The 16383-nt window shown below is 38.8% G+C and overlaps 1 protein-coding gene across 1 annotated transcript in view; it reads left to right on the top strand.

Moving 5' to 3' along the window:
• The window catches only part of LOC140233651 (ATPase family AAA domain-containing protein 2-like), a 50360-nt gene that overhangs the window by 3705 nt on the left and 30272 nt on the right, over nt 1-16383 (top strand). Inside the window, exons 2-7 of the mRNA XM_072313753.1 lie at nt 2424-2542; nt 5829-6145; nt 10347-10486; nt 11602-11782; nt 13031-13111; nt 15949-16072. Of these exons, the coding sequence (XP_072169854.1) occupies nt 2424-2542; nt 5829-6145; nt 10347-10486; nt 11602-11782; nt 13031-13111; nt 15949-16072 (962 nt within the window). The remainder of the gene's footprint in view (nt 1-2423; nt 2543-5828; nt 6146-10346; nt 10487-11601; nt 11783-13030; nt 13112-15948; nt 16073-16383) is intronic.

The following is a 16383-nucleotide window of genomic DNA, read 5'->3' on the forward strand; positions in this document are numbered from 1 at the left end:
TAGAGCGAGATTTACACACAATCCTTTCATTGCCTGTCCAAATGAAGAGAAATTATCAATTTGCGCATCCTTATGAACAAACTGTTCACACATGACTAATTACGCAGTTAAACTGACCAATTTCAAACATGAAACGTAATGCCCAAATAATGGCATCATAGGTCCAAAATCTGCATGAAGTCCAATCGGTTAAACGAAAGTTCAGCATCATCCATTATTTCAGTTACAAAATACTTGCTCAGTGCGTGAGATGCCATATCGCAGCTCTGTAACCGTTGATTTCGCATCCCGATTGATGTTCAGCCGCCCCCAACGCACGCCAGCGCACTCCGACGTCCACAGCAAAACTCCCGACGGACCATCATCAGCTCCAGTCTCCAGCCCACCATCGACGAGCCTGATCATCATGAAGCTGCCTCACAGAGTAGTGCTGCTCTACCAGGGCTGATCAACGTAGATCGATCTACACCATCAAGATCAAGATCAAGATTACCCAGCACTCCTCCATACTCCTGCCCGCTACCAAAGTGTAGTCAAAACAGCAGGTCTCCTCGGAGCGAAACGTGGACCATTATTCCGTCATACTCGAGGCTGTTATTCGTCGAACAGGGTTCTTCAACTGGATGAAGTGGATCACTCCGTCAGGCTGTCATCATCCCACTCCTGACACCATTTGTTGTAAGCCGGGTTAATGATGACACTGACAGTCTCCAGTTGACGTTGCATAGATTTTACTGAACAAATCAAACAGTCTCAGTCTGCCGATACATTGTATAAACTCCGTTACTCCGTATTATACTCATGCGTACATTCAATGCGCCAGTAAGACTAGACTCTACACAGAATAACAAATATAGTTGAACTTTTGATTATTCGACACCAAAGAGCTCGCAGAGACTATGTCCACGTCCATTTGTCTCACAAGTCAGAGTCAAAGTCAAGAATCAATTAAATCTGCGTCATCTTCTCATGAAAATAAAAGTTGCGTTGTGCCCATGCCAACCGTAACCACACGCACACTGCGCCATTGGCATGGACACAACGCGCATCAACGCATTGACGCAACAATAACAGATCGCATATTTCCATTTACCACACTAACGAACGTTAGTAACGTTAGGATGGTAACGTTAGATCCAATTAACGGACGCATTTTTTTCGTGGCTTTGAATTCTGTACTCAGAGTCAGAGGATGACATTTCGGCTAAAAATAACATCACTTATTCACAGACTCCTGGAAATTACGAATTCAGCCAACTTATGCCAATTGTTCATTCCAGTTTTTAGAAAATATGCTTCAAACACACCCCTGTAAAAAAGTTGTCTTTTTGTGCGGTGCAAAATCGCATTGTATTACCGACCAGACACGATTTTCGCAATGAAATAACATCTGATCTTTTGCACCTAGTCTGTCCTAGATCTAGTCCTTGCACCAGAATCACAATTTATCCCACAAATCACTTTATTCACTGTACACATTCTCACCGAGCGGATGACAAAGAAAAAATTGGCAAATGACGCTCAAATTTCGTATTTTATGGTAAAATGTTTGTCTTGAACATTTCGAACAGTTCACGCAATAAAACCTTGTGAGAAATAGACGACTGGTTAGACTCTAGGCCTACTTCTAGTTTACGTGCTTTGTCTATGGGAGCTGCACGCGCGGGTGACGAGTTGCGGGGCCCCTTAGTGCACAACTATTCCGCATCGAAGGAGACAAATTGAAGAAACTCACACCTGAACCTCCGCCCCTCTGAATAAAATCTTGCTTTCAAGATATCAAATGGTCGGGATTTCAAGTATCACCTCCCCATAATTCACCAGGATGGTGGATCTTGCTCATCTTTCGTCACAGGACTATAATATCAAACAGGTTGACGTGAGCCACCCAACTACATACATGTGTACATCAGATACCATACTCAAGAACTGAATCACATCGCCATTCATTCTTTCCGAGAACAGTAAGAAGATGGAATTCCCTGTCCTTAGAAATTGTTGCAGCATGATCTGTGGGAGCATTTCGAAACCAACTAACAATTGATCACAGTGGCTAGTCTTTGTTCTTCATATTTGCTGTGTGCTTGTAAATATCTGTAAATAAACTGTATTATAATGTAAATAACACAGTCTGCAATAATCTCCAGCTTATTGAAGAAGGAAGACTTAACCAGAAGAAAAAGAAGGATGAAAGCATAAACAGTGGTCATATACTGTAGCATGTAGGTATTGGAAGATACTGATACATATGACAACATCCAAAAAGCAAATTAAAGTCCATGGAAAGGTATAAATTTTCTGAATATTAGTCCTCTCGAAAAAGTTGTGAAAAAAAAAAATGTGTGAAATGTACAGCATAGTATGTGTGTACATGAATTCTCCCTGCATTAACTCCTGGGATTCCTGTGCTTATATTCTTACAGGAGAATTTCCTGTCCAGTGGAGATGAGAACACTCCAAGGAGTAAGCGGCAGAAAATGGTGTCAGTCAGAGCTTCAGGGATGAGCTCAGATACCCCCACTAGAGCTACACCGCGCAGGAGGTGCATTTACCACTTCTTTTTTTTTTCAACACTGTTCTTACTAATTTAGTTTATTGTGCTTTCCTCAAAGAGGTTTGTGTGTGTATGATTTTTTTTTTCACTTACAAAAATGAATGCTGTTGTGTAAAAGAACTGGATTTACAATGTATGTGACATTTTGCTGAAGTATTTAACTGTATTTAGCACTAAATTCATTAATAATAATGACAATGATACTAACAATCACAATAATAGTAGTAGTAATAATAATAATAATGATAATAATGATAATGATAATAAACACTAATAATAATGTTTACATTTGCCCCTCACCGTTCTGCTCAAAGAGAACAAAAAATTTCTCACATAGCACAAAGAAAACATGACCAGAAATACAAGAAGCTAAGAAAGGATTTATTTACTAATCTACTGAAGGAAATACAATTGAAGGTATGTTTTTCAGTGCTGATTAACTGAGGAAATAGTGTGACTATTAAGGGAACATTGATCCAGGGAGAGGATCCAGCGTGAAAAAAGACCCGTCGCCCCACATGGTTTTAGGAGTAATGAGGAGGCCCGGGTTAAAGGGTGAAGTGACCTTACTGGAAGCATGGTTGAAATAGGGAAGTATATTGTGGAGCAGATTTACTTCAGCAATGAAAAACTAGAAGTAAGTGTTTAAAATGAATGCAGTACTTAACAGGTAACCAGTGGAGTGACTGGAGTGCGGGAGTAATATGGACGTACAAATATTTACATGTAGATCTTAAAGTAGTAATTCTGGCTGCACAGTTTTGCACTAAAATTATAAGTTGTGACAACTGACTGTGAGGTAAACCAAACAGAAGGGGGCGTTACTGAAATGTGAGCAAGAGGAGATTAAAGAGGAAATCCGCCCCAAAGATAAAATAACTTCAAAAAAAAAAAAAAGAGAGAAAATATTCTGTACAGAAGGATACAAAAATGACAAAATCGGATAAGAAATAAGGAAAACATGACATGATGTCATGCTCTCACAATTTATTAATTTTGAGTGCTAAAATGACAAAAATCTAATATTTCAGCTGTATAGATATGAAACTTGCCTAAAACCACCCAAAATAATTTAAAAGAACAAATGTTAATTCTGATATTTCTTGTTGTGGGAGCATGCTTTTACTTTTATTAGCTAAAGATAACAAATTTTTCCGAATTTCATGTATATAAGATATTATATGAAAAATTGTGAGCGTATAACATTGTCAACTTGCTCATTTGAATATTCATAAGGACTGGTCATGAAATGTTTTAAGAAAAAAAAAAACTTGAAATTTTAAAGTGTCATATCTTCCTTATTTCTCATCTGATTTTTGTAATTTTTGTATTGTTCTGTAGGGAATATTTTTCTCTTTCTTTTGAAGTTTATTTTTGGAGAGGATTTCTTCTTTAAAGCATGAGCAGTAGCTGTAACACAGTGAGGTACTGAAATTCCAAATACAGCTGTACTTCAGTTTTTATGCCTCTGCCACGAAGTGTCACCGGAGGCATTATGTTTTCGGGTTGTCCATCTGTCCGTCCGTCCGTCCATCCTTCCGTCTGTGGTAAATTTTGTGGACAGCGTAACTAGAAAACTGTTTGAGGTATCAGATATCCTAATGAAACTTGGCATGTATATGTGTATGAGTGGGCGAAGTTGTGCCTATCAACTTTTGGGTGCACATGCTCGAGGTCACAGGTCAAAAGATCAAGGTCAAATGCTCAAAATTTCATGATTTCCCTCATATCTATGCAATGCCTGAGGGTATTTTCTTGAAACTTAGTTTATACATGTACTACTGAATGAAGATTCTCTAGAGAGACTTTTGGGTCATGAGGTTGAAGGTCAAAGGTCAGAGGTTTAGTGAAAATTTTAGAATATCACTTTTTTCTCCAAATCTTGCAAATGGTTTGAGGTATCTTCATGGAACTTAGTATATGCAAGTACTGACTGACAATGATTATGTTGGGAATTTTTGGGTCATGGGTCAGAGGTCAAGGTCAACTCCTCAAAATTTCACTACTTCCCCCCTCATATTTATGCAAGTGTCTCCAGCATTTTTGTTGAAACCTAATATATGCATGTATTACCCAACAGAGATTCTCTGGGAAGTTTCTTGCCAAAAGGTCAAGTAAAAGTGCTAAATTTCACTTCTTCCTCCGTATCTCGAAAGTGACTCAAGGTACCATCATGAAACTTAGTACATATTTATGCGTGTTCTACCTGACAGTGATTTTCCTGGGAATTCTAGGGCCATAGGGTCAAAGGCCAAGTGAAAATGCTATTATTTTACTGTTTAATACTGAAATTACACTTTTTGCTCCATAACTTGAAAATTACTCAATGCATAAACTTGTAATAGGGTCAAAACTCAAGTGAAAATCCTCAGATCCCCAAATACCTGCACTAGTAGACAGTATAGCCATTGATCCAATTAAATCTAATTCAAGTGAAACATTTGACACATCGGTGACAAACCTGTCATTTTAATATTTTACCAATTACACTGTATGTTAAACTGTCATCACACATTGTCAAGACGTACTATTGACCTATTAGGAGAACCATGCATTATGGCGGAGGCGTACAATTAAGCGACATTTCTATTTTTTTTTTTCTTTTTATAAAGACTACGAGCTAGATATGGTTTTGATGTGGTATACAGACACAGAGGATGTGATCTTAACTCTCATACCTCTTACATGTGCATGTCTTACACAAATTCCTGTGGATTTTTGTTGAGCCAACCAAAGGTGAGGAGAGACTTTTAAGGGATCGCCTGCGGCATCTGTCCATCCGTTATCCGTCCGTCCGTCCGTCATCCAGCCGTAACGCTAGAAAAACTTAGATTACTTTGTTCTGAGTGCTTCAATGTCAATCAAACTTGGAGTAAAGAGTGTGCATGCAAAGTCACACATGTTACCAAACAGGAAGGTCACCTTAGGTCAAAGGTCATAGGCAGGGGTCAAGAAACTTAAAGGGGCCAGTGTTAAGTTTTTACGGCGCGTTTGGATTATGACTTGTAACTTTTGCTTGGTAGGATCGTTTGTGACCAAACTTTGGTGGTAGATGTCTCTTGGGGAGTTGAAGGTCACCACAAGGTCAAAGGTCACAAACAGAGGTCATAGAACTTTTAGGGGCCAATGTTAATTTTCAAATCTCTTGTTGTACTAACACTTTGCCTTGATTCCACTATATAACAATCAAAGTTAGATTTTTACAAATGTGTTGTGGTACATTTGTGGGCAAGACACATTTCGGCACTTGCCTTGTTTATTTTCTCTTTTGCAGCTATCGTAAAGATGAGGAGGAAACTCCAGAAAGTAGGGTACAGGAACACTACTCAACACGCAGTAGGAGCAGAACATCTGTGGAAGCAAAAGTGAGCCGTGGACAAGCACCTTCCGCCTCTATGAATCAATCTCCTCCCACACCTGTCTTATCCCAAGAGAGGAAAGAGGCTGTATTAACACGATCCAGAGAGTACCGCAGTCTGACAAGTGATGGTCTGGTGGATGTGATTGAGAACAATGAGGATGAGGATGGAATCAGACGCAGCAGGCGAGCCCGTAAACAGATCTATGGCACAATGAACCAGAACTTACTAAGTACGTTCTTTGACCTAACTGATTGTGCTACATTCAAAGCATGTCATGCAAAGTAGATATTTGTATATCTATTACTATCCTTTTTAGATAAAGTATCAAAACTTAAAGGACAAGTTCACCTTCATTAACATAAGGATTGAGAGAATGTAGTAATATTAGTAGAACACATCATTGAAAGTTTGAGGAAAATCGGACAATCCGTTCAAAAGTTATGAATTTTTGAAGTTTTTGTGCAGTCACCGCTGGATGAGAAGACTACTGCAGTGTATGATGTCACATGCGTACAACAATATAAGGAAAATATAAAGAGAATTTCACAAAATTTCATCTTTTGAAAAAAGTACACATTCCCTTGACTCATTACTGACATATGTTATGGGTAATATTATTCCCATTGCCTTTAGAAAGAGGTCAAGTGCTCTTTTATTATGCAGAAAAAATGAAAATATGTTGCATTTTCTTTATATTTTCTTTATACTGTTGTAATCATATGGCATCACGGGCCTTAGTAGTCTCCTCACTTAGCGGTTCCAGCACAAAAATTTTAAAGATTCATAACTTTTGCATCGATTGTCCAATTTTCCTCAAACTTTCACTGATGTGTTCTACCAATATTGCTGCATTCTCTCAATCCTTATGTTTATGAAGGTGAACTTGTCGTTTAAAGCCAAATTCCCATTGTGATAGTGTGCGATTTATACCTGCGTGAATTAATTGCGACTTCAGATCAGTGTGAATCTCACCAGTTTCCCCCAAGTCAATCCGATTTCATACGATTGAGGTGATCTTTGTGTGCTATGTGCTACCAATGCTAAGTCAGAGGTTGCAAAATTTTAGAACATGTTGAAAACCTGGTGACCACTACTGACACCATCCCTGCGAATGTGAGTTGTGGGGATCAGGTACAACCATTCGGGTGCCCATTAAGCAACTTTTCACCGATTGGAGGATATTGATCCTTCTCTGGTAAGATCTCTCTAGATCACTAGGTGCAAGTTGCGGAATGAGCGTTTGGCTTAACCCTAAAAAGATTGGGCCGTTTTGATGCCCAGCAAGCTTGGGGGGAGAGTATCATGCCCATTGACCGCTTGATAGCAAGGGAAATTGGCACGCGCATCACCAGTACAAGGTAATCTACGAAACTGAATAGGTAATTATTCCGCAATTATTGCACCCTTAACACTCCAGTGTATGTTCTGATTTCGAAATATGTACTGTGATATTTGTGAATGAAAGCCAAATAAATAATGATAATAATAATAATAATTGAAATTTATTTTTATGAATTAATTATGCTAATATATGCATGAAATTAAATAAATTGGCTGTAAATCTGTAAATAAAGGTCCAATACTCCTAATTTTTGGTCTAGGTACTCTTTTTAGGATTCTTATTGAATACATGTACTGTACATAAAAAATTGTGGTATCTACATTTTTTTTTCTCACATATTTTATTGTTTTTTAAATTTCAGTGGAAATCATTGGCGACTCTATTCCGATCATAAACAACATGAAATTAATTGATTTTAAACAGTAAAAGTGAAAATAATGATAGATTTATAAATTAGGGCTAGAAACAGAATTTGCATTGGATTTGTACATGAAATCACGATTTTGAGCAATTTTGGATCTGACATGCACAAATTACAAAATATTACGTAACTTCGGAACTGGGTACCTGGCCAAAAGTTGCACAAGACTTTTAAAAAAAAGTCATGAAACGCCGTGGCCAGAGACTTTTACATTACAGATTTATTGTGAAAAATGTTGAGGGAGGGTTAAGTTAGATTTTTCAAAGCACTACTATTGGTCGCTTGGTCTCAATGACATGTGCTTGGTAGAAGAGAGTGATCTAGTCATCCCACAAGTCTTAATTTCAAGCACACAAACCTTCTTGAAATTTTCTTTCTGAAACTGAAATGAAAAAAGTATGCGCTAAATCCATCACATTTTACAATTGCAGAGTTTAACAAGCTAGGAGTGGTGCTAAATCATTGTACCCCCCTGCATGTACGGTATGCCGGAGGATACTTTGGATTCAGCAGCATTACGCCACCGCCGCCGCCGCCGCTGCCGCCGCTGTCTTTTCTTGATGGATTTTTTGCATATTTGGTATGAAGGTCTACCATGATATAATCTGCAAGCCTATAGATTTTGGATCTGCTGACCCCATCTTTTATAGGGTCAAAGGTCATATGTGACCCTGCATCACAAAACCAACAAAAAGTCACCAGATATGGATATTTAGTTAAGAGCAGATTCTGAAAGAGCACACTTTAAGCTTTAGATTGTGTAACTCAATTCAAATGGACTCTCCTAACCAAATCCTAATATTGGAAAGAAAGCACACACTTTGGGAAGTTTGAACTGAGAAAAGAGGCTCTGAAGTACAGCATCTATTCAAGCGCTTAATATTTACCAAACTGGGCTAGCTGTGCGATGAAAGGAACAAAAAACAAGATGTTAACCACTCAACCAACAACACTGAAGAGATTATCAGATTAAGTTGAAATTGAGCATGATTTATCAACACATCCTGTAGATGATTAATGCCAATTTTCAAAGCAATAGCATCATTCTTTTAAAAGTAATTAGAGTTGAGAGTGAAGATTATGGACAGTGTTCTTAAGAAATGAAAAAAGGACTCTATAGGACACACCTGATCACACTATTCAACCAAAAATTGTTCGAGAAAAAATGCTAAAATCACAAGTTCCTGTTCGTTTTACGATCCCAAACTTCAGATTAGCGTAGAAGAAGACTTGCTCTTTGAGGAAATATGAAAAACTTGAGATTAGCTGGGTTGACCCATTTCACCTATTTTCAGTCCTAACACAAAATCAGTACATGCGACTTTTTGTTGGTTTTGTGATGCATGGTCACATATTGTTGTTGGATGGTATGTGTGCGCTCTATAGGCTACATTTCTTAGCGGATTTTGTTCAAATTTGATATGAAGGTCTACCATGATATGAGCTGCAAGTCAAAAGATTTTGGATGTGTCTATACTTAATGTAATGCTCTTATGTATTTTTTTTTACAGGGACTAGTATCACATTTTAATTTTTGTCTTGCTTCCTCTCCGGCAATCCCTTTTTTTTTTTTCCTTTTTTTTTCCAGTTGATTCCATTCAGATTTGTAAGGAATACCATACATGGACTTTAATCTACCTAATTTTATTCTGATGCTGCCCCAGTGTTCCATCTTTTACAGGTCAAATGTCGCATATTGGTTGCTGTGTAGCATGCACTTGACAGTCACATTCAAGACTGACTTCTTCCAGATTATATATAGTGTACATCATAATTTACTCTTCACAGTTTTTGATGCTCCTCCTGATGTTCCTTATATATGGTCAAATATCACATTTTTGCCCCAGTCACACAGGTGCTCAAACAATCCTCTGCGTCTAGCGTTGAGTCCAAAAAGTGCATTTAAAAATTACACTTTTTACAATGCAATGCCAGACGCAGAACATTGTTTGAGCAAATGTGTAACTGAGGCATTAGCGGCTATCCTGCAGCCAAACGTGAAGATGAAACAAAAGCTGCTGCTGGTGCTGGGGATGCAATCGCATTGCGCGGCAATGGACAGTCCTAGTTGACAAGAACATTGCTTATTGAATTATGATTTCTTTTTTTAATGTTGACACTAATAGAAGAATTGTGAGACAATAAAATGTCTAATTTGGATTTGTGATTTTTATGTGACACATAGAACTGTTTCATAAAAATTAAGTGAAATTTCAAGTAAAATATGCTATTCCATGTTTATCTTTCATAAAAAACAGTGTCTTATGTATGATGGTACTCTGTATTCGACATGAGCTTACATGGTTTTTCTTTAACCCCAAAGGGGCCAGGCTTTTTTTGGCTATGCTCAGACCGGGGGGGGGGAATGGATTCCGCCCCCCCCCCCCCCCCCCCCCCCCTGAGATCTCGGCCATCGGAGGTGCGACTTGAACGAAGAAAGTCAAGAAGCCTTGCGACGAGGCCTTCTCGCGTTACAGAATTATAGCGCGAAACGTCGAGGGGGTGCGGATTCCGCCCCCCCCCCCCCCCCCCGGCCCTTTTAGGGTTAAAGCTGTGTAATTGATTAAGTGCTCTGAGATGATGTGTTAACTTACTGTAGAACTCTTACACATGAAGTAAGTACATACTTTTATTAATGATATGATCTGTGTTTTTTGCTCTTCTCAGCTGAAATGATGCTAGCGGGTGGTACCAATCCAAGTCCTGAGGAAGTTATTGTTGGTAAAAAGAGGCAAATCCGTCCACCTCTGAAACAAGAATCTGACAATGATGAGGATGATGAAGAAGATGAGGAAAAGGAAAAAGAGGTAGGTGTCCTGTGTGATATTTTATGTGTGCTGTTTAGTGAAGCAGGTTATATGTGGACATGGAGAAAATAAAATGTTCCATATACTGTACGGGCTGAAATTTTGTCAGAACTGGGAAACACACACAATGTGCAAGTACATGCATTGTACACTGCACCAAACACCTGCACTGTATGCTTAACATGGGTGCTTGCACGGCACATTATACTGTACGTACCTTACACCTGCTCAGTCATGAGCAATAGTACACACTCTTTTTATGGACAAATATGTCTTCAGAAAACTTTGTCGTTTGACTATAGACTCTGCACTAACACATGTGTGTTTTCCAAACGATCACAAGGGGCGCAAGTGTGTTCAACACATGTCTGTCTATGATGCAATTGTGAGTGCCAGCTACATGTGTGATGTTCGTTTACCGGTACGTGTGGCAAGTCGGTATGTGTACATGTGTTTTCATGTTTTATACATGTAACTCCCCAAATGATCGGTCTTCTTTGCAAATTAAGCAGAGAATGCGATTAGCCATGAAAAATTTGGCATTCATGATTTCTTAAAGTGAAATATCTGTGATAAAATGTGGGTAAAATTAGAAGAAAATTTCTTACGAATTGTTGAGGTATCCAAACGAAACTTGACATACAATATGAATGTATGAGTGGACATGAAAATTGATGTATAATTGCCAATCATGTAATGTTGTTGTCTCACATTGGCAGTATATTTGTTAGACCTATTGGGAAAATAATGCAATGTGGGAGAGGCATATCAGTCACTATAGGGACATTTCTAGTTTACATTTGCCATTGTACAAGCTGTTATTGTTTTAAAAAAAAAAGTAACTTGTCGTTGCATCATTGGAATGTTCACTTACATTGTAATGAGGTAAAAAGATGAATATTGTGTACCAGATTTTGTAATGTAAATAAAAATTTCTCATAAGGTTCCAACCCTCTTTGTTTTCAGAGTGAATCTGGTCTTGACATGTATTCCAGTATCAAGAATCGTCATATCTGTAAAAAGATGAATATTGTTTTACCAGATTATGCCATTTGTTCTTACTTGAATGCAAAATGTAAATTTCTCATAAGGTTCCAAACTTTTTTTGTTTTCAGAGTGAATCTGGTCTTGACATGTATTCCCGTATCAAGAATCGTCATATCAGTAAAAAGAAGCGAGAACAAGAAAAGACAAAGGAGCTGGAAGAAGGAGAAGAGGAAGATGATGAGGATGAAGATGATGAGGATGAAGAGGATGATAGCGATGAAGATGATTCTGATGAAGATGATAGTGAAGGTCAGTCTGTAGGTGATGGCAGTGATATCTTAATGATGTCATCACCGCATTGAACATGCGTAGTTGGTTGCTGTCTCTGTTTCATGAAAATATGTGAACCTTAGATGTCCCATATCTTCATAGTGTATATGTGGTTCTAATTCTGTTTGTGTGAGAATTTACACTATTGAAGTTAACTTGGGAAAAAAAAAGTGTTTTAATAGAAAAACAATGTTGGTGTCGAAGATTTATCAGAATTATATACTCTTTTATTTTATTTTATTTTTATTTTTTTTTTTTTGCATTATCTAAAGATAGTAAGGAAATAATCAATGTTGGTGAAGGTGATGGGACAAACTATCACTTCCGAGGCGATCTGGATGTAGCTATCTTTCCGAAGTGCAGCTGAGGAAAGATAGTGTACACATTCAGATCGCCGAGGAAGTGATAGTTTGTCTCATTGCCTGAAACTAAAAGTTGATTATTTGCTTTATATTCCACATTTAGGGTCCTAGATATTCCCATTTTATTCCACATCTGAAACCGTTTTAGCTATCTTAGGGTATCCTCAGGGCTTAGGCTACATAGTTTACTTTTTGACATATGCGCGTAGATGACAAAACAACAAATTTGCTCCGCGCCCCACGCGTGGCACCGAAATAAAAGTGCGTTGCACTGTGGTCTATCAAGTTGGGTGACCCAGGTCAAATGATAGACCACAGTGCAACGCACTTTCATTTTGCGCGTACTCAAAAGTGTAAGTTATATCACGCGTTAGGACTGTGTGGACTAAGAGATCAGCGAAACAAAATGACTATCATCATAGAGTGTAATGAACTTTTCTTCTCAGGTGATGTGATGGGCAAAACTACACTTTATCACCTGATCAGCTCTTGACCAATCCTATAGCAAGATTCTAAGTATGTGGAATATAATGCAGAATATATAAAGTCACAATAAATATCTGTTGCCAGTGTCCATCTGATTTTTGTTTATGTGTGTTTACATGTATGTGTTTTTTCCCCAGGTATTGCAGTTTTGTGCATTTTATATGTATTTTCTTCTGATTTTTTTTTTTCCAGGCCACCTCCATCTACTGTCATTCTAACGCATGTTCTAGTTGGGATTGGTGGTACTCCATTTTTATCAGTTCAGAACAATAGATTATGATACCCTTAAGAAGAAGTCATTGAGATTCCATAGCATATTTCTGTGATACATTTAATAAATTGATACAAAATGTGTGGTTTATTTATACTCCATATACAGAAGAGGAAGAAGAACACACACCACAGTATTCACTTCGCCAACATCGCACTATTACTGACAGATATTCTGCACCTCTCTCAGGTGAGATAGTCTACAGATGGTCCCATTATTTGTTGTAAAGGTATCAAGCAACACATTAAGATGTTCTTTTGACAGTTTTTTTTTTTTTTTTTTGAAAGGCAATTTTAGAAAGGTATGTAATTGCCATACTGTGTAGATCAGCTTGTATTGTTTGTAGCTTTCCCGCACCCTGGCCTACACTCAGCTGTAATTAACAATAACAAGGCATGGCAAACGAATTCCACAACTTCCTCCTTTTGGCCATTTTCACAGGACAACAAACCTTGTTCTTCTTCAACTATCATAGAAAGGTTAAATGAGAACTTACCTGTTCAAAATTTGATCTTTATTTTACAAGGAATTTGTAGGAAGAGAATACATTGAGAGACCCACTTTTCACACATGCCATCATTTTTCAGAGCATCCAATATGGCTGCTGAAAATTTTAAAGATTGTGGAGAACTTCACATCAAGTTTAAAAACTTTGGGAAGGAGAGGAGGGAAGGTATTCTAATTTTGCAACTCCCTCGTAAAATAAAGATCAAAATTTAAACAGGTAAGTTGTCATGTAATCTTTCTATTTTACTTCTGGATTCTCAAAAAGAGACTACATTGAGATTTTGGAGCCCAGCAGCCATATTTGCTACAATAGAAGAAAGAAATGACTCTTAGGATTTGTCATTTACCAATTGGGTAAGTTGTTTACCTTGTCTGGTCATTTCTTTAAGAGAGCAGTTGTGAGACACTTGCTCCCATCATCTTGCAGAGGTTTATTACAGAACTTTCTTACAGAACTACGAAAACATGTGGAGAGAGGGAAAAAATGGCCCATTTGAAGCAAGATTTAGGAATTTTGAGTGTAAAATCTTATGCACAAAAACATGCATAGATTAGCATAATTAAGAGGAAACAACCATTATAAATGATTCATTCCTAGAGATGATGTGATGGGCAATATTATGTGAGTGTTGATTTTTTGCCGCGATCGCACAGTTGACGGCTGAGATCTTGGGGGAGGCCACTCGCTGTGTGAGATGGTGGCTGTATGCTGTGTCCCCCCTGGGAGCGTTGGCCTTTAAAAGGCCTGCTGCTACCACCAGCTGTTGGTCTGTGTGTTGAAGCCCCTGAACTTGCAGTCTAGAAAAAGAGAAATCTGCTGCCCTGTTAAGGTGGTACGTACTAGACTGTGAGCGTGACATGCTTTTGATTGGATTTCTCATCACACCTGATGCGGCTTTTTGTTCCTCTTTCAGGTCTTTCATCTGCTTTCCCAGTTCATCACTGAACAGGAATTTAGTAACTGGTGTGGTAGGCTTGCAATAAATAGCGGCCATGTCCGGTTTGATGAGCTCTTTTCTCAACGAACCGAGTTCAATATTAGCATTGCACAGCAACACCAGTGGGTCATGCTGTGTGTGGGTCAGCAGAGTTGATGGAAAGGACTGGATTAGTGAACTAAGCCCCTTCATCAGTGGCTTCTGCACGCGTTGTAATTTAGCATCTCTGCTGCAAGTGTGTTGCGGTAGATTATCCCATATCAGGCAGTTCACCCTCGGAGTAGCAAGGAAGACACAATTGCTAGGGGCTGGGTACATATATGCAATCTCTTCCAGCACATTTTCCTCTAGCAGATGGCCGATGAGGGAGATAGTAGAGCTAGCTATGTCCTCATTGACTGGCTGCCCAGTATCACTTAGCTTTGCAAGTTTTGCTGAGAGGACAGGAATATCTAGTACGTCTGCCTTGTTGGTAGCAAATTTGCCTTCTTTCTTGCCGGCTTCTTCTGTGACCATGTCATGCTTGTGTGGCTCCCCGCACTGCTGAAAATTTGTTTCCATAGGAACATCACATGGCCCGGCTCTTTGCGCCTCATCCTATGCCACAAAATGGTGTGATGCCAGTTTCAATGCATTGATCACTTTGATGAGGGAGCTTTCCATCTTAGTAAGTCTGTCGTAAACATCTTGGGAATTATTGGCCATCTTTGGGCTGTGCCTTAATACAGCAGATTGTGGCGCTTTTGATATACCCGCCCTGTTTATACATGTATTCGATTTCGCAGATTTCTTTCTTGGCTTGTCTTTTTGTCTGTTGTAGCTGCTGTTGCAGGAGTGAAATGCTGTGGTTCTTGGTGTACAGTCCTGATTTCCGCTGTTCTGGACTTAGCCGTATGATGCAGCTGTTGTGCCTCCATCACAATTTAGCCACCCTGTGACTACCTTGAATGAGACAAGTATAAAGAAGCTGTGCTTACACACAAGCTAAGCACCAAGGAGATTATAGCACGATCCAGGAAGATTGTGGAAAAATGAATTCCTCTACTACTGCTAGATCCAGATCCATTGGTACCGCGAAAAACGTGATAGACAAGCAGATAATTCGACTGCGATAGGGAAGTTACTTCCTAATAACTTAGCATAGAAAAGCGATATAACTGAGCATGTGCAAAGCCGGTCTCTCAATGTAGTCTCTTTCTGAGACTCCAGAAGTAAAATGTGATATAACTCTGGAGACATTACATTCCTGACAAAAATATTTTTGTGGGCAATATGTACCCAGTAACAGGGCCAGGCAAATGTCAGAGATCAATGGTAGTAAAATTATTCAGCTGGGAGCAGACATCATCATGTTGCAGGTTTGCTTCATTTGGATTTTATCAGTGGTTGTGATGCCAACTTCTGGTATCATTCTGCTTTGCCATTCTAGCTAGTCAACACTATTTGGCCCATGTTCTCAGTGATTTTGGAGACATAGTGGTAAGTTCATGATTACCTTGATAGATTGAAAAGATAGAATAAAAAAGGAATGGACGATGAAGCCTTTAGGGTGCAAACATGATCTTAATCTTTCTGCTACAGAGTCTCAAAGGAGGAGGCCCAAGAACTACGAAGAGTTCATCAATCCTCACTCCCCGCTGAGGCGTCATAGACTCAAGCACAAGAAACACCTCACACCAGTGAGAAGCCCTCAACTCCAGAGAAGGTAGGTCTTTGTGGTTTAAACATTTTATCAACTCATAACTGCGTACAATGCATTTAATACGACAACATCAGACCATCAGCATGTAATTTACGGAGTCTAGCAGTCATCTTTTAGAGCCTCATGTCGTCTGTTGAGAATGAGAAGGGCGTTAAGTCATCTTGAACACTATGGGTTTTGTGACAACTTAACGCCCTTATCATTCTCAACCGACGATGTGTAATCACTTCATGTGATAGTCTGAGTAGCATAAGTGCATTAGGATACACTATGATAGTGCCAAATGCTGATGTGTTTGGAGAGTAGATTTTATG

Source organism: Diadema setosum, chromosome 10 (genome assembly GCF_964275005.1).
Source record: "Diadema setosum chromosome 10, eeDiaSeto1, whole genome shotgun sequence".
NCBI lineage: Eukaryota > Metazoa > Echinodermata > Echinoidea > Diadematoida > Diadematidae > Diadema > Diadema setosum.